The following is a 25,078-nucleotide window of genomic DNA, read 5'->3' as shown; positions in this document are numbered from 1 at the left end:
GCGGAAATGTATGACGTAATGTTAGTTGGTTGACCAATGATTAAAACTTTAATGGGAGAACGAAGAAAAAATATAGTATATAATATTGGTAATAGTGAAAGACTAAATAGTGTCGCGAAAATAAATAAAAATGATAGTGTGTGAGTTTTGGAGCGATAGTGGCGGTAGTGGTACGAGTAGGGGTGAAGTAATAAGAGGAATGGAATATCTTTATAAAGTGAATAAATAATTACACATTAAGCATTGAGTAAGTAGTAATAAAGTTATTGGAAATGAATCGCAATGAGTACAGTAGTCACGAGAGAAATGCTAGGTCGTGTTTATTAATATTGAACTAGCTGCAGTACCCGGCTTTGCCCGGGCTGAACACAGGGTGACATATTGTCCGCAGTTAAAGCAAAATGGATAGCGCTATATGACATTTGGTGGACATAGAGAAAAGGCACACAATTGCTGTTTGTAAGTCTACGACCTATGATTTTCTGTTTATCCGTGGCGATCGGTTGAACGGTTTAGAAGTTGATGTGTTGCAGCGCCATCTAGCGATGAGTTACAAAAAAATGGATAGCATAAAAACCTTCTCCATAGAAAAAAAACACTTCGATGTGCCAACTTTCATGATTATCGTTCAAACGGTGTCGGAGTTTATCAATCCCATATATACCAACATCCATTTATATGTATATACACCAGAACAACACATGCCCGGAGTTTATTCTTTCCAATTGAGTGCTTCACAATGAATACATTTTTTATCCATTCTCCCTATGAGAACTAATCGATGGTTATCATAATTAATCAATGGGTCATAATCAAAAGCGGCATCGTGAAACGACTCCCATTTACTCATTGTAAATGCAGGCATCCTTCCTGTCTGCCGTTCAGCATTTCAAGCACGTCGTCTTTTGGGATTCTTCAGGCGTCTCAGCAACTATCGATGACGCATGTCACTCGGCATCTAAAGCCTGACGGGCTTGAGTCTACTCTTACGGTCTCGGCAGCTCTTTGAGCTACGTGACGCTCGGCATGTAAAATCTTCCGGGTACGAGTCTACTCCTCAGATTCTTGGGTTCTAGCTACTTTCACTGCTCGAGCTTTGCTAGAGCTACGTGCTAAATTAAATTTACTCTTGCGAGACATATCGGCAGTAGTAGGTACCTTAAAAAGAACAAAAATAAGCGTAAGAATATTTTTTTCCTACGATGAAGCTAACCAAAGTTTTACAGAAATTCCTGGTCTACTCACTAAGTAAAGGTACGTTTGGCAAGGAGCGTCTCTAGCGATGATCGCTCAGCGATCATCGCGAGAAACCGGTCAGATGGTGTTTACATACGTTTGTGTTGCCACGAGCGTTTATCGCCAGAGTCGCTAGCATCGATCGCGGGCCCGCTTCAGTCGCTGGTCCCGAGGCAAATATAATCGCAGTCGCGAGCGATTATTCGTCACGGACGGTACGCTGCTCATTGTCTTCAGTCAGCAGAACATCACCGAATGCAAGTTTATTTTAGTATTCTTTGGAAAATAATTAAAACGCAAATACTTTTAACAAACAAAACAATAATACTAATTTGTTTTTAACATTCTTACTATTTTTCTTCACATTTAACTTACTGAAATTAACATTTCTCTCCTCATTTCGTTGTCAAACCTTCGTAAACGTACAACTACTGTCCCAATTAATTCTGTAACAATTTATTTCTGACTGCAGGAGTTTCTCGAACATAAGTTACAACAATGTTGACAATGTCACTGAAAAAGCTGATGGCATGAACACCACGATCCAAACCTCGGAAACACGTTCGATAGAAGACTCAGTTCCTTTACAAGTTCCCAATCAACAGGAAACCAAGATTACATACGATCAACCAACAATCATCCCTAAGAAAACAAACAATAGAGATAAAATTTTGGTAAGCATGAAAAAAAGAACAGAAGAGAGAAATACCTTGATCAAAAACTTGCTTAAAGAAGATGAAGACGATGACATCGACTTATTTTTTAAAGCATTGCAAAGTCAGTGAAAAAATTGCTGCCAGACTTACAACAGCGTGCAAAGCTCCAAACATGAAACATAGTTCGTGAACTTGAAATGCAGATGTGGAATTTATCTTCAGGAATGGCTCCATCACCGGCAAATGATCCTCCATTTTCTATTTCTTCTCATGATACGTCTTCACGCAGCAATTCCTATGAAAATTTTTCACCATCTTCTTATCCAATGGAGAAGAATCAAACTCATATTTATTCTTCGTATGTTGACTGGTTTTACTACATTACCGATTTATTCACCGCAACCTACCGCCAAACCTGCAAATGTTTCAACTTCCGGTTCTCATGATACAGAATACCAGCCGCCTTTCCAGAACATTAATAATAATTAGCTTTTTTGTAACGAATGTTTTCAACTAGTCCATTGAATAGAAATTTAGTATTACTTTTTTATCTCCTTTAGTGAGTATTTTCAATTATTTAAAAAAATTATTTGATTTGTATGATTCATTTATCCTCAATAAATTACTTTTGAATAACTAACACAGAAGACTGGAAAAAACCTCAAACATTTCAATAGACTTATTTAATATTAAGGAGATTTATTTGTGAAATTAATCCACATTAAAATTAAGGTTCGGAAAGAATTTTAGAAGAAATGTTTTTATTTCATTACAATATTCCTAGGAAGTTACAGATGTAATTTCCAATCAACTGTTCAGTGATATTTTTTTCTTACCTTAGTGTGATGGCAAGTTTCTCATCAGGTGTGACAGGGTATTGACTTACGTTGCAAGCTAGCTTCTGGATGTCATCTTTTATAAAACTAAGCAGAAAATCGAACTGGGATATTGAAACCCTGAAAAATTCAGAAAATGTCTTGTCGTCTACACGAAGATGATTTGCTATCAATGTCTGAAAGAATCCTTCTTCATTTCTAGCTTTAAATAACGGATGTTTCTCAAATCTTGGTTTTGCGCAGGATTTAAGCAATTCTTCATCAAACATTTCCTCAACCAAGAGGTACTTAATAAACGCCTTCTTTCTCTTACTCAAACTCATTTCAGGCTACCTAAAAACGCACAGCAAACTCAAATAAACCACCCTTGCACAACTCTGCGAACATTATGCCGAAAAACGCGTGCGAAAAGACGCTTTTGGGAAAACACATCACAGGCGATGATCGCTCAGCGATCATCGCTAGAAACGCTCCTTGCAAAACGTACCTTAACTACTTAATAAGAATCACAACAGAAAAATAACTAAGTACTTTACCTACCTTCCTACTAAGTAATTACATATATGAAGACTACAGCAAATGAATCAAATTATTTTATTTAAAGGTTAACTTTGTTCTAAAGTCCTGACCAGGATCACGATAAAATCAAAATTTCTAACTTTATAGGTTAACATACAACAAAAATACAGCAAACTAACCAAAAAATCTACCATCGTTGATTATTTATCCCCATGGCAACAGGCGTTTATAACCCAGTACTATCTATCGGCATTCGAAGAAAACTTACCGAGGAGAGGATTGTACATGACCGTGTGGCGGACATAGAGATAAAATCCACACTCACTGATAGCATCTTTATTATCTACCTTCTATGATTTTCTATTATAAATCTGAATTTTCCTCTATTTTCATTCCATTAATAAAGGAATTTCATAATTATATGTAGCCTTTGTCTTATTCCAGGATATGAGCTAGCTGTGTGCCAAATTTCACTCAAATCTGTTGAGGGGTTCCCACTCAAATCTGTTGAGTGGTTCGGGCGTGAAAGAGTAAAAAAATAAAATGATTTATTCTCCACACAAATTTTTATCCTTTATTGCACCCCCTTCAAATTTTATTTTCGCGACAAAAAGCAGTCTATGTCCTTCTCCAAGGTCCAATCTATTTTGTATACCAAAATTCATCAAAATAGGTCCAGTGGTTTAGGCGAGAAAAGGTAACAGACAGACAGAGTTACTTTCGCATTTATTATATTAGTATGGATTAATAAAATGGTACAGGGTAGGGAACTAATGTGTCGAGTAATTGTAGTAGTGACAAGAAAAACAAAGGTGTTTCGTAATATTGAATTAATTAAATAGAGGAATGCAAATTTCTTGGTGTAAATTTAGTATTGTAGTAGTGACAAGAAAAACAAAGGTGTTTCGTAATATTGAATTAATTAAATAGAGGAATGCAAATTTCTTGGTGTAAATTTAGTATACACTATAGTATTATTGACAGTAAACGATTATTGCTTCAAAACAAAGAAAGGTAAGTGGATTTTTATGGTTTTTAAATGTTTGTGATTCGCAGTAGTATTTTATGTGCATTTCGTTTGCTGCGTTAGGTAATAGTTGTGTTGTGTATGTTTGGTTTGCAACATTAGTTGAAATATTTACTTTCCTTCGTTGAGTGAATCATAAAATGTATTAGGTTATGTAAAAAAGGCTCGTTTTCCTACGGTAAGTTAGTTTTGCAATAGTTGAAGTGATAACATCAAAGCGAAAGGTTTTGTGGGGGTAGGTCAGCTAATCGAAAAATTTATACTTTTACATCTCAATACGGAAGGGAAATTGAAAAATCGTCAACATTGTGGTACTGAAGTAATTACAACCAGTACGTTCTTACGGTACAAGCGCAAGAACAGAGTGTCTTTGGACAGGTAAGATCCACGTGCTTGTTTAGCACAATATATTGTTATGGAGGAAATTACATCAGAGTACGGGATATATTTTCGGTAACGTGTTCTATGCTAGAAAAGGTAGGACTGAAGTATACTTTACGATACCTAAAAAGTTTAAATCACAGTAAAAAAATCAACAAACAAATAAATTATCCAAATTGGTATCGCAAAATATAACAAACTAGGCGAGATTATAGTACCTATATAATAAGACACTGTGGGAAATTTCTTTGGTATCGTGTTCTATACAAGAATAGGTAGGCATGTGGTATATATATCCGAAAGTTAGTTTAATAAAAAAAAATGTATTTTTTTTTTTTGCAAACCCTCCATATTCCCGCGCTTGTCCCACAAGAATGTAGAGTTGGTAATGACGCAGCGTAGCCGTAATGGTGACATCAGTGTTGTTATGGTATCGGGATCTAGACTACTCGGGTGGTAAAATCCTGGATCCCCACTTTGTCAGGCTAGATCAGCGAGTCACTTTTATTTATTTATTTATTTCCAAAATTCGTTCAACAGATTCTTAAAAGAATATAGAATATGTCAATAAAGTCAACAAAATGAACAATACAAACAATCAAATTAATTAAATCATAATATCACATCAAATTAGTACTAATTAAAACAAAAATATTAAATACATCAATATACAAACAAATCATCATAAGTTATTCTAAACATTATTATAATATTCATTTAATGTATAAAATGAATTTTCTAATAAATAGTTTTTGAGTAGAACTTTAAATAGTCTTGGGTTGCAATGGGAGATTGCTTTTAGTTTATGAGGGAGTGCATTGAAAAGTTTTATGCCAGAGTACAGTGCACCTTTTTGATACCTTGATGTATTATTACTTGGCACATGCAAGTCGGATTTATTTCTGGTGTCATAAGTGTGTATTGCACTGTTATTATCAAAACTATCATTATTTTTAACTACAAAATTAATTAATGAGTATATATACCGACACATCATAGTAAGTATCCTTAGATTCTTAAACAATGGTCTACAAGAATCATACTTTGCTGGCAGTGTCACCCAGGTCTCCCGCCATGCCCCGAGGAGGGCACCGCAGCGAGCTGGCCTGCTCCTGTACCGGCCTGAGCGACATGGCCTCGGAACACGCGTGGTGGAGAACTGCTCAGGATATATCCGTGGTGTCTCGTTTACGAACAGCCTTTGAAAGAAATGTTGAGGTTAATTCTCTTTCTCGTGTTTCGATTTAGAATGTGTTTTTATGTGACATGGGTCAGTTACAGTATAATTGTATGCAAGCAAATAGAGGCACCGAGTGTTGAAGCACGATGAGGATTTGCGTCACATCGTCGCCGTTGATTCCACGCTACGCTAGGGTCGACACTCAAGTCCATAGCCCAGCGCCCCAGACTTCCCCGAGCCTAGCTGGGCCCGAGCCTAGCAGGGCCCGGTGCATAGCAGGGTCCCATGCCTAGCAGGGCCCCGATACATGCAGGGCTCCATGCCTAACAGAGTCCCTTGCCTAGCACAGCCCTGCGCCTAACATGGCCCCGAGCCTTGCATGGTAATGTGCTTGGCAATGCCCCGATCCATGCAGGGTCCTGCCTAGAAGGGTTCTATGCCTGGCAGGCATCCGAGTCAGGCAGTGCTCCGTGCTTAGCAGGGCCTCTTGTTTGTCATATATTATGTGTGAAAAATGTAGATTAATGAGAAAAGTAACAATTAATTGTAATTTGAATGAAATTTAAATTTCTTGTCAAAAACTTTCGATTTCAATTGGGTTTTCTAAATTGCTTACTAAAAATCTTTCAAAGATTTTACTGTCTTATTTAATGACATGATTTCAAAAGTTGATAGGTAATTATTTAAAAAAACAAATCCGAGTACAACTATCAGGAAAGAATATTTTGAATTTCTTAAGGTAAATTAGCAACACCAAATGGAAATTTAAATTCCAGCTTGGCTTCAAAATGTTGTTTCAAAGATTCTCATTTTTCTTTTCTCTGCTTTCCTTTCCTTCCCCCTCCCTGGACCCAGTCAAGCATTACGCCCCCTCAAATGTAAATGGCCAAAGGCCCCGCTAAGTCTAGGGCCGACACTCTTTGAATAGTACTACCATAATTTCTTGATCGTCTTGCAAAAGGGCGTAAATCAATCCCAGCTGAACTCTGAGAGAACATGGTAATGGATTTGCTGCTGCATTACAAGGATGCCACTGCATTTCCAAGGAAATTGTGCATTAAAAATCATTTAAAAGAAGACAATTTTAATGCGAAATTTATTAAGCTCACAATAACTAATTTTAGAGTGATTTCAAATTTTTTTTTATCAATATATACTCGTTTTTCAATTAGTTATAATACACAATTTTTTTTCTCAAATTGTAAGACCATTACAACTACCAAATTATCCTAGATCCTGTTGGAGTAAATAACTCATTTTTGCAAGAATTAAAACATTTGTACGATTTAACAGTCCTTTGAATGTTGTAACCTGACCTAACCAAACCTTCACTTTAGCTACCATTACCTAGGTCTTCAAATACCTAGCTTTCCCGAAAAAATAAACACAGAATCTACAACAATGTAAAACATAAGAATTACAAAAAAAATGAGAAGCTAACATTATTTTCGGATTTACTATCAACAATTCACGTGTCTTGCTAACGCATTAGCATGCAACGGGAAATAAAATACCAAGCACTATACTTAAACAAAGAGTAATTCGTAAAAACATTACACGACACTATATAACAAATTACGCATTTACAAATACCATAAGCATATCTGCGCATTTCATGCGCATTCACCGGAACGAACCACCTTTAAAGTGGCTAATTACCGTAAAATCGGAAACAGAAATCTCTACAAACTAAAAAAACATTCTTGATTCTACAAAATTTGTTAAATTGTTTACCAAACATTCAATTAATTAATACAGAAATTATAACTTCCCGTTTTCCATATATATATATATATATATATATATATATATATATATATTAAAAGTACCTACCTAAATAAAAGCCAAAATATGCAAAAATAATTATAATAGTTTATCAATTTATCTAAACCTCTTGGTATTTATGGTACAAAAGGTAAAATAATTAAAGTCATGTACGGCAAATGGTACATTACTGTAAACAAACATGTATAATAATTAATCGTTTACAGTGAAAACACCTCTTGTAATATTTCAATGCTTCGTTGGCAAAGAACACAGTATTAATTCTAAATTTATATATAATTTACTTCGTTTCCCAGTTCCATTTTTTGAGCTTGTGCCTGATACCGGGTGTTAGCAGAGGTTCGAGGTTTCTTCTGAGGAAATCGGGACTACGTGAGCGCAGTGCTACAGGGGCGTAACTAGAAGGGGGCAGACGGGGCTTACGACCCGGGCGACGCACTTGGTAAGGGGAGAGGGGGCTTAATTGCAAGAGTAATGTTTACTATAGATATTAACTTGAATATCGCAAAATATAACACATATAAATGTTGGAGAGCAGATGAACTAATTTATTTGTACTTAAGAAAATACATACATAAATATCGTCAAAATATTTAATAACTGGAATTTTTCGCGATGTATTAAAAAGTAAATTGCTGCAAATAGATATATTTATTTACTACCTAAGTTATATCAAAATTTTTTGGAATAGTAGAATTAATACGTGGGGGCGTTTTGAGGTATTGTCGGAAAACGTTTTCGATAGTACGTTTTGAAGAAAAAAAAGAGGGGGCAAGATGAGTTTTTGCTCCGGGTGGAAACTATTCTAGTTATGTCGCCGAGTGTTTACCAATTATTTTTTTTTCATCGTTGTCATTTGCAATGACAATGGCTTGGCATCGATATCACTAGAGTCATAGCGCTCTGATTACGGCCTACTTCACTTCGCTCCCACAAGCAGCGCCGCTGCGCCGAAGGTGACCGTGTCCTAGTGATGAAATTCTCAACGTGACGCTGCACTGCTCAGTTCCGTGTCTTTAAAGGTGTTAATTGGAGCGCTCGGGCAGCTGCAAGCTTTACACGATTTTGCTCCGTGTTTGACATCCTTTTTTTTATATATATACTTATGTGGCCTACAGCTTTCGCCCATAGCCAAAGGGTCATTATAGTCAGTGGGAATCTCAATTTAAAGTCGTAATAAATTATCAGAATATATATTGTACACCCATGCCTTACCCGGGACTCGAACCCAGGACCCCTCGCACCGTGTTTGACATCCGTTACAGTCCAGTACATGCATTTCAGGCAATCTGAAGTCAGTGCTGCCAACTCCTACACAGTATTCGAATGCAACAAAGCTTCGCACCTGATAAAACTAACAAAGCACTAGGAATAGTGGGAGGATAAGTGCGACGCTCGTTTGTGCTTCTATCGCAGTATCGCCTCTAAGCGCAAGGCTCTGGTCTGACGCAGTCTTCTCGTCGTGCATAGGGCAACTATGAGATTTGAGCGGCAACCAAACCATAATATGGTAAATAAAAAAGTTAAAGACGTAATGCAAATCCCTGGAGCGTTTTTAAAAAAAAACTGGACAAAGTTTTTCACACCTAATTTTGTTCCTTCTGAAAACGCGTTTCAGCCATTTTTACTCTTCTGAAAGTAAAGTTTAAAAACGGAATGCAGAAACATAACTTATTTATCTGCCCTTCTGGGTATTCTTAAATGCTTTTCATGAACAGCCACCACTCTGATATCTCGAGTAGTTTTAAAAACGTGTGAGCTGTTTATTTTTTTCCCCCGAAGCTCTGCGCGCCGTGTGTGTGCCCAGGTATGCGTGAGCCGTAAAGCATTCTTGTCCGAATGGCAAGAACTCGAAAGTGCACAGTACAAAGAGGCTCGGGCTTGGACTTACCGCAGAGCGCAGAGGCAGCAACCTCGCGCGCTGGAGTGTCCGAGCACCGAGCACCGAGCACCGAGCACCGAGCACCGAGCACCGAGCACCGCCGCGGACAGAGGCGCAGCAGCTACTGGCGAGGCGCGAGCAGACTGGCGCGCCGCGCTAGAGGCGACGGCAGCGCGCGCGGCGGCCGCTCGGACAAGCACGCCCCCCTCCCGTCTCCCTGGAAGGCGCGAACGGGTCGATAGTAACGAGGCCCTGGACGGGAGCCGCGACGAACCCAGGACCGCCGCGGGTTGGTACCGGAGATTAGGAAAGGCTACAGATGGAGCATTAGCCGGCAGATGTGAAGCCATTTTATCCCCAATTTATTTATTTTTTCCTGATTTTCACATACCAATAGGCAGACGTTTGTTTATATTTGTATCAGCTGTTCTAGCCTTCTTTTATTAACTAATGTATTTAAGCTGTTCGGAAGAACATTACATAAAAAAAATATTACTGGTTAATATTTTTATATTTATTAAAAGTCCAAACGAATGATACAAATGTAATGATATGAGTTGACAATTTTTCTCCAATTTAACCTCCATCACAGATATAGCTGATACATTTGAAAACAAACGGCCGCCATATTGGTACGTGCAGTACATTGGAATCGCCCTCCAGTTTTAGCTTCAACCCCCCCCCCCTACACCCCCCCGCACACACAATAATCGGACCGTATGCTCCATCTGTATATTTCCCTAATCTCTGGTTGGTACCACGGCCGTATCCAGGTGTTTGTGAAGAGGTCGGTCCGCGGTCCAGTGTAACCATCAGAGCATTTCTTTACGAGTAAGTTTATAATTCTCAAGGAATCGTATACTTTTAGAACTCCAACATTTATACACGTAGAAATTTAAGCAATGATTTTGTTTAAGAATAGAAATCAGAACATTTTGTATTTTGCTGATAGTTGAACTTGCTTTAATATAGGGCCAATGTTATTTAGTCAATTGTCATGAATACATACATATATTAATGTTATTAAATACGTGAACCACACGTGTGAAGTTTGTATTGATGACATGCAAAAAATACAAACTATTTGGAAACACATTCCTGCCGCATGTGTGTACCAGGCATGTCGGGCTGTAACGGAAATAAATTACATTGTTCTAGCACACTAAGTATAACGAATCCTTCCAAAATAATATCTCTGTAACATTAATGTAGCCTAGTTGCTATAATTATTTTTATTCTAAGGTCGCTTATATTTTTATTTTTATTTTTTAATCCTGGAAGGAAGAGGTCTAGACCCCTGGGACCTACCCCCTTCCCCCCTGGCTTCGTCCCTGGTGATATGCCACGCCGTTGTGGTCTGTGCTGCTAAAGGGTAGATACATAGCGGTGATTGTCTAGTGTTTGTTCGCTGTCACGCCAAGGTTCAACAAACACTTCACTGGAAGAACATTGTAATCAAGGCATCGGTAATTACAGTGATTTTTATGTATGTTGTTTCATTTGTATACCTGTATTTGTATCCATCCCATGTACGTGATGAAAGCAGTACTCCAAAAGTGACAACATAGTAGAGATGGATGCACACAGCAAGGTGGCTCAATGAATTTGTAAAATAATTCGGGGAAAACACATTTTAAAACAGAAATTAGGTTGGGTGGACATAGTCTTCCTGAGAGCAAATCCAGTGTTTTTCCACTCGCTAGGTCTATGATATTATGATTGAGAGTTTGACTTCTCCAGCATCGCTGCTGCATCATTTCTACCTCTCCCCTGTCGTCTTCTCTTCCAGCCGTTACAACTAGCATATAGCATATACGTACTTATCCCCCCCCCCCTTTTTTTTTTTTGCTAATTACCATTCGACCGCTAATGCATGTGTTGGAGTGGCGTCGCCGCTGACACACTCTACTCCTGTACCGGTTCCCCCATGCGTACATAACTAATCCCCTCATGCATTGGAATTTTCGTAATGGTAGAAAATTGCAGTCCCCTCAGCAAAAAAAAAATTTCACTTAAAAAATGTACCAGAATTTTTTTCTCGTATTTTTAAAACAAATTATTGCAAAGTATAATAAAATTTGATTTTAAATAATTTTTAAACTTGCAGATTGCCGATAATAAAGTAGCTTATGCATCTTAACTAATTTCCATATGGACGTGTGGAGTCTGATGTAGGTATCTGGCATATGAAAGTAACAGCATCGCGTACGAACCGGACCTTTCTCAATTACTTTGTTGAGCCACACTCCGATCGAGAAATATTCACGCCTCTTAGTTGGACTTAACATATTTATACGCTCGTGGGCTCTTAACTATAATACAGTGTTTGATGTAGTAAATCAAATAATAATTCGTGACAAATAATTTACCCTGTTAAACCAAAGCGTGAAAAGCAAAATACAAGAAAAATATTCAGTTACATAGCTAAAACAATACTTATGTAACACTGTTTAACAATGATGTTTTCCACAAGTAATTAAAATAATACGTACTTTAAAGAACAACATTTTCTTGCGAATATGGCCCGTGGCACGGTGCACAACAATAACCTCAAACCCCGTCGTGTTGCCATCTGCCCAAGTCGGCGTGGCGTCAGGCGCAGGCGGGTCCCTACCACCGCGACCCGCCTGTCCCTGCAGCATGGCGGGGTTCAACCTGAGCCGCACGCCGCCACGTGGAGCCCGCTCAAGGGAAATAGGCCCGACGAGTTCTCTGCGCCGGATCACCACAAACACTAGCGAACTTGAAATCTCACGACGCAACATGGTTCTATTGGGGATCAAGCTAAAATCAAAGAAAGTTGTAAATTTGTCCCTGCGCATACGAGTGCTACGGCCACTTGCTAATGCTCCATGTTCTCTCTGGTCAGCCACGATAAATCGCATCATGTTTTGTATAGGCATAATATTTCCATGAGAGGCATGCAGATACATATATATTTTTTTAAAATTTAACTTTTTTGGATTTTTGAAAGTTAAAACTTTATATATTTATGTTTTTGTGTGTTGTATACTTGTGTAGAGAGATAATTATGATGCCCAAACCCTGTATGTACATGTGTAGTGTAAATGCAGGTCAGAGACCAGAGTACGACCTGATCCTATATGTAGCTCGGACGAGCCTCATTGCCTTCCTGATAGCAGCTCGTTAGGTACCGCGGCAAACCTCATTTTCCTGGTAGCGACCCGAAGGCTTAACATAGAACAAGGCCACTTTGGGCTGCCTTAATGGGGTGTGGAAAGTCCTCAGACACATTTACCTGAAATAAATGTCACGACTGGTGGTAGTGTTGATAAGGGGGGATAGGGCATTTGGCCACGGCACCGGTGCTGAGGTTGATATGCTTTTGGTGGTCCAGTGATGAGTGATGGTCGATGGTTGAAGGCGACTCCACGGGCGCGAGTCAGAAAGTTGCGCCAGCGGGGTGACATCAGGCGCGGCCCAGTGCTGTAGGAGTGCACGAGGATTAGGCCGACAGACACAGCAGTCGGGGCAAAGTTGTAAACAGGGAGACTGGAGTGTGGTCGCCGATGACTACGACAGGCCACGGTGTACCCCGGTACACAGTTCAGGCGGGCTGGCATGATAAGAAGAGTCTGCCAAGAACAGGCTCGTACCAGAAGGGAACATGTGGCCAAACTGTCCGCCTCCAGTGATCCGGCGATAGTGGATTAGCTGTCAGGTTCACATCCTTAACGGGTGGACCGAGTGAGTAGTATAGTTTGGGGAATCCGGGGACAGGGTCCAGGGTCCGGTGCCGGGTGCCGAACCAACATCTTGGACTGTGACGTCACGGTGGCCATTTTCGACTCAAAAATTCCTCAAAATTCTTCATAAAAGACTCAAAATTACTGAAAAAAGTTTCCGTTTTGAGGAAAAATTTCTCGTTTTCTTCCACAAAAATTCAAAAATTAGGATTTCGAAAATCCTCAAAATACTTTTGCCTTAGAAAGAACACAAAATCCTAAAAGAGGCTTAAGCATCCATGTCTACAGCCTCCGATAAGCCTCTGACGTCATCTAGGATTATGAAATCACCGTTGCAATTTCCGTTACGCCCGCCATCTTCAAATTTTTATTTTTTATCGAATTTTAATGAATTTTTTTTTAAATTTATAAAAAAATACAATTAATAAAATTGTAAAAAAATATTTAAAAAAAATACTTTTCGACGTGGAGCTCGGAGTCCTCGGTTCAAACCCGGTGAGGGACAAAAAAATGACGACCAATCCTTCCTCCAAGGAAGCCACTGGCAGTCTGACTCCCCCCCACCACTTATGTCAAAGTATATTATATCGTCACCTAGTATGACATAATGTCCGCCATCTTGAAAATCCGTAATTTTAATGCAAGAAAATTAGAAATTTTTTTAAAAATAATTTAAAAAAATTAATTAAACGAATTAAATAATAAAAATTTAATAAAATATTACTTAAAAATCACTGTTTCACTAATTGTTATGGTCGCCATCTTGGTTGAGCACGATGTCATCGTTACACTTTAAGATACGACCACCATCTTGTATTAAGATGTAACTGTTGCATGTTTCGTTACGGCCGCCATCTTGAAAATCTGTAATTTTAATGCTAGTAATTCCGAGAAAATTCCAAAAAATATTTTAAAAATTGCCTACTTCAAATGTTTAGTTATTTAAACGAATTTCAGTCCTCGGTTCGATTTCCAGCGAGAGTAAACCAGTAATTTATTAATATATTTAAAAAATTCTCAATAAAAAGTAATAAAAACTTCTTACACCATACCCGACATTTTGAATTATGTCACCACTGTATCAATTATAGTTATGGACGCCATCTTGAAAATCTTTATTTATTATCCGTTTTTAATGAAAAAAAGTCCGAAACTCACCAAAAAATTAACTTATTAGAATACTGATTGATTAGATCGATTCCTGTTCTTGATTCGAAACCGGTAAAAGCAAAAAAAAACCAAAAAACAACCGATCCTTCCTCCACAGAAGCAAACTACAGACTGACCTACCACCACCAATAACATGGTATATATATCATCAGCTGGTATGATGTCAAGTCCGCCATCTTGTCTTCATCCACTGGAGACCACCATCTTGTTTTCGTCTGCTAGAGTGTGCTGGCGACATGTAAGTATAATTTTCTTTTCACCATACCTTTTACCTCGACTGTTGACCTTGACCTTGAACTTTGACCTTGACGACCATCATGGATCCGAGATTTTGTGTTCAGTACATGCTACCAGGTGCTACCACCTGCTAGAGATCATTGCCACCATCTTTTTATCGTCTGCTGGAGGACTCCATCATGTATGTGTTCTCATTTTATAGAGTAGATTACCATCATACTTGTTTAAGTTTTACCAACTAGTGCAGTAATCATTTATTATTACTAAGGCACCCGCCATCTTGTAATTGGGTGCCATCTTGATAATTTGTAATTATTTAGCCAGAAATTCGGGAAAAAATCCAAAATTCATCAAAAAATCAACTTATTAAAGTAATGATTGATTATATCGATTCATGTTCTTAGTTCGATTCTTGGAAAAAGCACAAAATAATTAATTATATGTAAAAAAAAATAATTTCAATAAATCATGTTCAAAATCCTAAAAGAGGCTTAAAATCAACTACTACCATCATCCTATAAGCCATTACGACTGGCATCTTGAAATTTGGGCACCATATTGAAATCATGTAATTATTTAGCTAGAGATTCGAAAAATTCCAAAAGTCACCGAAAAAATCACTTATTAATTTACATATTGAATCGATGGATTCCTTTCCTCGGTTGGATTCTTGACCAGTGACAGGTGTAACTAAATATTAAATATATTTAATATTTTGTTTGCCATTACCTTTCGTGGAATTTATTAATCATTCACTCTACGAAAAACAACTCAAGTCAATATACCTGACTAACTAAATAAATACAGCGCCGCTATGCCTTACATGAAAGTCCATACATATACACCAAGCATCTTCGGACCGCAGACCGAGTCATGAAAAATGCCAGACATATAAACACAGTACACACAGGAAAACGGAATGTACACACAGTGCACACAGGAAAACGGAATGTACACAAAGTACACACAGGAAAACGGAATGTACACACAGGAAAACGGAATGTACACACAGGAAAACGGAATGTTCACACAGGAAAACCGAATGTACGCAGTACACACACCAAAACAGAATGTACACACAGGAAAACGGAATGTACACATAGTACACACAGGAAACGGAACGAACACACAGGAAACGGAATGATCACACACAGTAGCGGAAACACACAGGCTTATGTTACGCCTCTCCTTGGTGCGCTAATTACTATTAGGTAATTTCTTAGAGAAACTTCTAAGATACAAAAATTTGGAAAAGTACTGGAAAGATAAACTTATGATAAAAGATAAGTCAATAATACTTCAGAGGGGCACTAAGGAGGGTGAACAAGAATTTATTACCACCCCTGTGGGCTTACAGATGGCGGAGAGGATCGCAAGATATATGAGAAGCCGAGAGTTGGTTGGCAAGCTATTTGATTTATTCTGAATAAATTTTGATTGATTTTCTATTTAATTTTCACAGTACTTTCATAATTTTTATATGGTTGGCATATTACAAATTTAACACAACATTACCTATTTAAAAATGGTGAAAAACAATTGACCATCGGCCTGGGCCTCAACGGGGTTACTTATAAAGGTTCAAATATAATTACACAAAATTGTTGTTTCGTTGCATTGGCTAGCACTTGAAATTATAAATTTACAGTTCAGAAATATAAAATAAAACAATAAAAAAATTAAAACATCTATAAACTGGCACGGGTGTTAGGTAGACTTGATATATATGTTGGCGGTCAAGCATAGTGAGCCGCAGACGACGAGAAGAGAGAGAGATAGTAAAATGACGAAGGTGTTTCACCGGGTGTTGTGCAACTGCTGGGACAAAATCTTGATGAGGGATGTGCTCTCGAACCCACACTGCAACAAAGGCCATTCGGTACGAATTACCTTGGATGCAGGCGTTAGGTAGGGTGGCGGAATTCGCCACCGGGATAGGTGGGGTAAAGCATAAAAAAAACCTCACCACTGCGGGGAGAACTCAGCTGCCTGGCTGCCGCCTCGTAGACCGACGCGGTAGCACGCGGTTGGCTTTGGAAACCATGATGGTTATGAAGAATGTTGGAAGAAGAAAAAAATTAACTGACGACTGCTTAGAGCAGACTAAAAGCTAAAAAATAGTAAATCGGCACTTGAGGCCTCAACTGTAGTAGTGAAGCGTTTGCCACGCCTCCATTAACTTCACTTTTATTATTTGTTTGTTTTAACGTCCTTTTGTAACAGTAACGTCGTTTTAAATTGATTTGGTATTAATTATGATAGATTGTTTGGCACTTGGTTCATTCTCGCCCTGAAGCTTGATTAAAACAAAAGCATTACGGACATTCGCGGCGCTGCGCGTGTGTGTGTTTCCGCGAGCCAACACCGCGCGGCGCGCTGAGCCTTATGACGTCATGGTGAGGCGTTAACCTGCGACGGTCTGCGGCTGGCGAGCGGGAGACGGTGGTGGCGGCTGGTGGAGTCGACTTCGCCTCACGGGTGCAGGCGTGTTGCGCCGCTGCTAAAATGGAAAGGCTGTTCCATTCACCTACGCATCGACCAGTGGCCAGCCCGGGTTATCGTCCAACATGCTGCGCGACTACAAGTAAGCCTCGACGCAACCGTTATTAACAACCAGAGACCGGGTTGGTTTTTTAAGGAAACAATAAGCAGAGAGACTTGAGTGATCATAAACTCAAATTCATATCTTGCTAGCATCTTGAATCGTAATGTGGCGAATTAAACTCTACTCTTTTTTTCTTTTACGCTACGTGAGAAATTACGTAAACTGCAAGCCAGACTTAACAAGTTGCTGTGGTGCGGGATGTTAGACTCGCATGATAACGTCATAACTAGAGACCGGTTTGACCAAAATATTGGGAATGTGCCTAAACAACTTTTATAGACAATTACGTCATCCAAGATTGTAATCAACGGACCTGTTAGGGAAAACTAATGCTTTCTTAATGTTTGTAAAATTACCCGTAATATGGTGGTTGTAATGAGTGATTACATTAGATGTATTTTTTTTTAATGCGAGATCTAGATCTGCAGATGTGTGTAAATGGTACTGTATTCAATGTGCCAAGCCAATCCCAAGCGGGAAAATTAAATAGTAAACAGGCAGTGATGCTTTCAATTATTATTCAGTTCATTTTTTTTTGCCTAGGGACCGTACTTCTTACTGCATTTAGTTGGTACTCCCTTCTGCGATCTCCGACTTCAAACTCGAGCGCCTTAAGAAAGGCCTCAGTAGACTACATACAAAATGATTGATCGGCGGTCTTCTAATTCTCGCGTAAGTCAGGAGAGTCGCTGACCGGAGACGTTCGCGGTTGGCTGCCCTAAGAAAAGTGTCCTCGGGGCGTTAAATTAAAAGGCCAAGTCACCCTTGTAAGAGGGGGGGGGAGCCTTCGGTATTCATCGGCGCTCGTCGCCATAGGCACTCGAAGTTGGCATCCTTGGCCAGCACGCTCTGGACAAAGAAGTCGAGAACTCAACTCGCCCGGCGACCGGTCAGGTCGAGGGTCAATTCAGACATAGTTATTATGGGCGCGACAGTGCTGCCCTCAGGTGGACAGCCAGGATGGTAGGGAGGGGGTTAGTGTCTCTCGCTTCCGCTAGATGAATCGCGGATACGTCTTTTAGCAGTCCGGCACATCTTAATTCCTCTCGTCGCCGGCAGGGTGTGCAGACGAGAGTGTGAGAGCGGCTGTGGGTTATAACCTCCATGGACAAGAGAGAAGGGGGGAGGGGGAGGTTATGATCCGGCCTGGGTTCTGGACGAGGGGACTGGCGAGAGCGGGGGAAATTCTGCAAGGTTCGTGAGAACCGAGGCGACGAAACACCACGATGTGTATGCCGCACCTAGAATTATACCAGGCTGGTTGTCCAAGCTTGCTGATTGCGAGACTTCGGGGAAGTCACCAGGGGCTGAATGTCTGCTTGCCCCCGCAAGTTTGGTCACGGAATGGCTTCGTGTAACGAGACTTAGAACATGACAGCAAGCGAGGGTTATGGACCAGGGCGCTTCAAGCAGCACTCAAAGTCGCAACGTAGCATTGGCGAAGCTGTGAACTGGATGGTGTGTGGGGGGAGGGAAAGAGAATTGGCCCGGTCGTACACTGGGATGAATAAAATGGCAGGAAGCAAAAAATTTAAGTAGGTAACAAAAGTTAAAAAAAGCTCAATTAATTTTAAAAAAAGGTGCCTATAATGCACATGATTGACACACTTAGTCAGAAATCATAATACAAGAAATGCAACATTAAATTATTACTTCCAATATATAATTTACTTCTCAACATTATACAAATGCAGGTAAAACAAGTCATTATTGTATGTAGCCAGCCTCCTTCAGTTCTTTGAGTATGATGGATATTTCTTTGATGCTCGAATAGTTTCCTGCACAAAGCGAACCATGTAGAAGTCTTAGCCGGTCAACGAATATGTTTGGATCTTTCCATGATGTGTAATTAATCTCTTCTACCACCATCTTCCTTGCATGCTCATTATAAATACTTTTAATATCACAATCGTCCCAGTGATTATAATAAGCTTTATCAGATTTATTTATTAAAACACGTCGTTTCCATCGTTTCGGTCTCAGGACACCATCACAGTCTTCGAACTTGCCTGCTTTGGGTGCTTCAGCACAGTCTTCGATCATGTCGTCTGCTTCAGAGTCACTGTAGCAATCACTGTAGAAGGCATCGTATTCACCCAGATTACCGTAAGAATTCGATATCGTTGATGTCGAAGTGTCTTCATCGTCTTCGTGCTTCCTTTTTAGGAGTCCATCATTTTTACAAAGTATGGAGGATCTACTGAATATAAGCTTGAATGTATTCTCACTTTTCACGGTGTTGATACTTATATTAGTTTCAGTCTTCCCGAAGCCATCAGCATCCTGCAATTTATGTTCTTCGTCACGATCGGGTGAGCTAATATCATCACGCTCAGTACAAGGAAAATTATTGTCGTAATGCAGATCACTCTTCTTTAGTCTAGTAGATCCATCGATGTCCTCTATGACATAAGTGGGCTTGGCTTTATATGTACTACCATGTCTTTTTAAGCTTTAAATTCGTCTTAACAATCTGCTACACCGATTACAGCTTAACTTTTTGCGTAGTGGATTTTTAACACAGTCATTCTTCCCATGACGTCTAGCATTCCTTCTCATGACAAAATCCTTGCTACAGTGTAGCGGCCTAAGTTAGACCACAACTGAAAAGGAGAAGGCGGGTGGGGTATTTACTATAAAACTCACGACAGTGGATGACTGGTGCTGAAAAACAATTTTATAAGCCTTTACAAAAAATATATTATTTATTCATAGTAAAATGCCTATAGAGCGAAAACATATGACATGCATATATGAGTTGATTACAAGCAATTTAGCAAATTATAATAATTATGCACTCCTAGTGCATTCCCACGGGATTCAATACAATAAACACAATCATTCATACAATTTAAAACAATGTAAAGGCCGCTAGGCTGAAAGCAACAGCAAGAAAGAATTAACAATGCGGCTTGACAAGAAGTGTCCAATGCCATCGTGGCGTGCCCATATAAAACCGCAAAACATTTACGCAAGGCTACAGGCAGTACTTGGCGTGAGCAAAAGAAACTAAATTCAAAAAATGACCTAAAGGGTCCAACATTGATAGCAATTACGAAACATTACATATCGTGGCAAAATACAAAGGTGAAGGCGCGGCCACAACGCGCAGGCAAGAATAATACATCATACTAAATACAGACACTAAGTGTCACAGCCGAGTACATACCAGAATGCAGCGCCACCCCCACAGTGACAGCCTTCGAGTCAGACGACCGAGAGACTACGACGAATAAGCAGGGAGCCGAGTATATATAGGCCCGGTACAACACTCATCAGAGCACGCTGGTGAGGCGGATGGGAAGGGAGGAAGAGGGGGGTAGGAAGGGGAGGTTGGAGAGGAAGGGGAAAGGAGTAGGGGAGTGGAATGGTGAAGAGGGGAAGGGAATGTAGGGGAAGGAATTCTGTGCAGTGACTAGTGTTGTTAAAAGTACTCGGAAAAAGTAATTGGGCTCAATTACAATTACTGTGGTGATAATGTAACTAATTACAAGTAAAAATTACTTTATATAGAAGTAATCAGTAAAATTACAATTACAATTACTTTCCGCTACCATTTTAAAACTGACCTACGATTCAATTTTTTTACACTTTGTTACATTAATAAACATACTGACGCCGACCGCCAATGCTCCTCTGTCGCATAGACCGCTATGCCTCATCAACGTCTCGCAAAAGCGTGTGCACCGAACGCGCCCGTGCAGTGCGTGCGACGAGGCGAACGCCGTGCAACGAGTGCTGCGCCGGCGGAAGGATCCGGCCGGGTGTGGCATATCCTTCCGCCGCACTACAACAAATTATTTTAATTATGTTTTCCACAGGTTTTTATTAAACATTATTTTTCAGTAATTAATAATTCAGTCTTTGCTAAATCATGTTTCACTGTGCGATTTGTCCCGAACCTGGCCGGTTCAGTTTCCCGCGAAATTCACACGTTTCCGCGGGAGGGCTGGCGGGGGAGGGGGGTCACGCGCGGCGACACCGTCAGTGTCCTTCGAGAGCTCACCCAGGCCGGCAGCCTGCGCGCAACGCGGAACCTTCAACCTTTGCATTCACCGACATGTAGTTTTCAATAGTGTAATTTCTTTTCAACCTTTTGTACAGTTCCGCGGTCGGCCTAAATTTACCATGAGGTACTTAACTTAATTCAATCAGTGCTCCGAGATGAGTGTTCTACGTCATACGTAAGTACTGTGGGGAGATTATGTGGTTTTACGTCGGCGCTTCACGCCCAACCTAGCCTACAGGCTACTTAGTTTTGGCCCGCACGGGGCAGCCAGCAGGCGACACGTGCCATCAAACTTAATAACGATTCAGTCCCTGGGACACACCTAGACACCACGTAGAGTCGCCGGAGACACGGGCCTACGTGTTGCTAGCCCAGTTTATCCAGAGCTAGATATTAGTGTAGTGTATTGTGCTTTAAAATATTGTGTGCCATGTCATAGTGTCTTTTGTAACTTTCGCATCATGTATACGAGTCTGCCCCTCACGCGCATAAGAATCGTGAGCCGCCACTGAGGAAGTGAGCTGCGCGTGTGACTAGTCGCGTCGGGCAAACCGTTACGGCCAGAACGGGCAGCACCATGTATTGGGCTGTGCTGTATTAAATTCACCAACTATCTGAAGAAGTTTTGTGTTATTATTCAGGCGTCCCGAGTGGCCTCAACAGCTCGGGGGGCCCTACTGCGTTGACCCCTACCTCTAGCCACAAGGCCGAACCTTCCCTGAGAACACGAACCTAACAATAATCACGTCTAACTAATCAGAGGTAGCGGGGACGGCGTCAAATTGGCGCCCAACGTGGGGCTTTCATTTTCTAAAAATTAATTTCCAAATTTTGTTTCAAATTTTTCAAATTTTTTCTCAAATTTTATCAAATTTTGTGCTTCAAATTAGTGAACCAGTAAGGGCTCGCGTAGGAAGTCAGGAATCGCGCGGAAACGGACGCGACGCGCAGACAGCCAAAGGAGCGGGCACCTGGCGATAGGCGCGCGTCAAGTTACACGCCAGACGCGCATCAAGTTACGCGCCAGGCGAGATAACGGCTGTGGGAGCGGAAGTCCGCGCGCCTCACACACGGATCAGGTGGCGCAGCTGCGCAGCTGCTACGCGCCGAACATGAGCACGAACATGAGCCGTGACGGAGCCGCAAGCAAGGACGGTGGAGCAACAACGTCACAAGTCACCACGAGTCACTAGAAATTAACGACTTCCAGGAGGCCTACGAGGCATGGGCAAGCGAGGGCTACCCATGCCCAGATGACAACTGTGAGTACGAAGAACAGGACGAATGGAAGGAGGACGACACCGCAGCGGACACCGAGGGGCCGGACGTAATCCGGACACCGCTACGACAGCACATAACGCAGCCCGCATCGCCGCTGCCACACGCGGCCAACCACCACGCCGCGGTAACAGCCATGACGCCGCCCGCGTCACTGACAACCCAGACGCCCGTCCTCAACAGGACGCCGCCTCCGACGCCGCCCCCGCCATATGGGGTGGAGACATCACCGCAGATGGAAGAGGTCACACCCGGCCAGCCCCTGTGGTACAATTGGCACGCGGAGACTGGGTGGACACGTCAGGCCGGCGCAGACACACCGCCCCCTCCGCCACCGACGCCGCCCCCGCCATATGGGGTGGTGACGACATCACCGCAGATGGAGGAAGCCACACCCGTCCATCCACTGTGGTACAATTGGCACGCGGAGACCGGGTGGACACGTCAGGTCGACTCAAACATGACACCTCCGGCACTACCGACGATGACGCCGCCGCCCCCAGCCACTGAGAAAGCGGCTGGCCAGACACGGCCTCACGTGCGCCCCCCAGAAATGCCACGTGGGCGCGGCTGAACTGGAGTACCTAGGGCACATGGTGGACGCGGAGGGTTGCCGCCCTCTGCCAAAGCACCTGAACCTTATTGAGTCCAAACCCGCCCCACGAACCCGCAAGCAGCTGCAGAAGTTGATGGGCCTTCTCAACTGGCTGCGCTCGTTCATTCCGCATTTTGCCAGCGTCACCGCCCCGATGACGGACTTGCTGTCACCCAAGCTCCGGTTTCAGTGGACCAGCGAGGGGGACGCCGCCCTGGACGCAGTGAAACGGCAGTTCCGCGAGTGCCACCAGCTCGCCCGTCTGCAGCCTGACCTTTCCCTGTTCCTTCAGACAGACGCCAGTCAGGAGGGGATGGGGGCCGTCCTATACCAGGTGAGGGACAAAGACGTGCGTCGGGTGGTGGAGTACGCCAGCGCCAAGTTCGGCCAGCCCGAACGGCGGTACCATGTGAACGAGCAGGAGTGCATGGCCGTCGTTTGGGCTATGCGCCGCTACCGCCACCACCTGGAGGGCCACCGGTTCACGCTGCGGACGGACAGCCAGTGTCTCCGCTGGCTGGACTCCGCCCAGGGCCGCAAGTCGAAGTTCACGAGGTGGGCGTTGATGCTCCAGAACTTCGACTTCGCGGTCGATCACGTCCCTGGATGGGACAACCAGTTCGCCGACGAGTTGTCGCGCCATCCCGACCCACACAACACGTTTCAGGATGACCAGGACTGGGAGGGGCTGTTGCCGCCAGGGGGAGTCGCGCCGCCAGTCACTCCAGGGGAGGCGCCCGCAACTTTATTTCACATCCCAAGGGCCCCTGATCATCCCGCCGTCTTGCCTGTGGAGACCCTGAGCGAATAAGTGGAATTCGTGAAACAGGCCCAGCGGACAGACGACCCCACACAGGCCGAGGTGCGGTCATGTGGGGAGCAGGTTCACCCCTACCACAGGTGCGTAGACGGGGTGTTGGAGACCCGGGTACCAGGGGACATGGACGCCTGGCGCCTTCATGTGCCGCTCGGTGCCCGCGAGCAGGTCATGGGCTTCCACCACACGCACGAGCTGGCGGGACACCCAGGTGCGCACCAAACCCAGTTAGACATCCGTAAGACCTTACATTGGCCGGGGGTGACGCGGGACGTACGGGACCTGGTGCGGCGCTGCCAGCAGTGCCAGCAGAGGAAGACGAGGCGGTCTGACGGGGTGGAGCAGCAGCGCCCCCGACGGCCCCGCGACCCGTTTCACACCCTGGCCCTGGACATAATGGGGCCCTACCCACGGACCACCCGGGGAAGGAGGTTCTTGGTCGTGATCACAGACATTTTCACCCGGTGGGTCGAGGCCTTCCCGGTGTCCAACGTGCGCGCCGGAACCATAGCTGCCCTGCTGGACCACGAGATATTCCCGCGGTATGGTTTCGCGCGCGTGCTGTTGACGGACAACGGCTGTCAGTTCAGCGGGAGGCGCTGGAGAGCTGACTGTCGCCGTTGGGGTCTCGACCACCACACCACCCCCATTTACCATCCCCAGGCCAACCCCACTGAGAGGCGGAACCAGGAGGTCAAGGCGCAGCTGCGGCTGAGGTTGGGGGATGACCACTCCAAATGGGACGTCCACCTGCCAAAGCTGTTGTATTGCCTCGGGCGCCGCACCAACGCAGTCACCGGTCATTCACCTGCCGAACTCCTGTACGGGAAGAACTTGGCGTTGCCCGGGGAAAGCAGGGTGGCCGATGTCGCCATGGGCACGGTGGCGCGCCCCAATCAAGAGGAGGGGAGGGAGCACGCCAGACAACAGCAGGCCCAATTCCTGGCGGCCCACACGCCCATGAGTAGTCACCCCCCACCCCCGATCCAGCCAGGTCAGCTGGTGTATGTCAGGCAGCACCACTTGTCGTCCGGGGCGCGTAACTTTTGTGCGGGGTTGGCGCCCCGATGGTCGGAGCCGCGGGAGGTCCTGTGGAGGACGGGCCCCTCATCCTATGCGGTCCGGACGCCAAGGGGGCGGCCCGCTAAAGTGCACCGT

General features: G+C 42.9%; 1 protein-coding gene across 1 annotated transcript in view; it reads right to left on the bottom strand.

Moving 5' to 3' along the window:
- Nucleotides 1–9,623, bottom strand: part of LOC134531674 (uncharacterized) — a 523,079-nt gene extending 513,456 nt beyond the window's left edge. The window contains exons 1-2 of the mRNA XM_063367463.1: nt 9,512–9,623; nt 5,699–5,854 (exon numbers count right to left, since the gene is read on the bottom strand). Coding sequence (XP_063223533.1) covers nt 5,699–5,788 — 90 coding nt within the window. The 5' untranslated portion in view covers nt 5,789–5,854; nt 9,512–9,623. The remainder of the gene's footprint in view (nt 1–5,698; nt 5,855–9,511) is intronic.
- Between the last annotated feature and the right edge of the window lie 15,455 nt (nt 9,624–25,078).

The sequence above is a fragment of the Bacillus rossius genome, chromosome 5 (assembly GCF_032445375.1).
Source record: "Bacillus rossius redtenbacheri isolate Brsri chromosome 5, Brsri_v3, whole genome shotgun sequence".
Lineage (NCBI taxonomy): Eukaryota > Metazoa > Arthropoda > Insecta > Phasmatodea > Bacillidae > Bacillus > Bacillus rossius.
The sequence above is the reverse complement of the archived record's forward strand: the minus strand, read 5'-3'. Positions and strand labels throughout refer to the sequence as shown.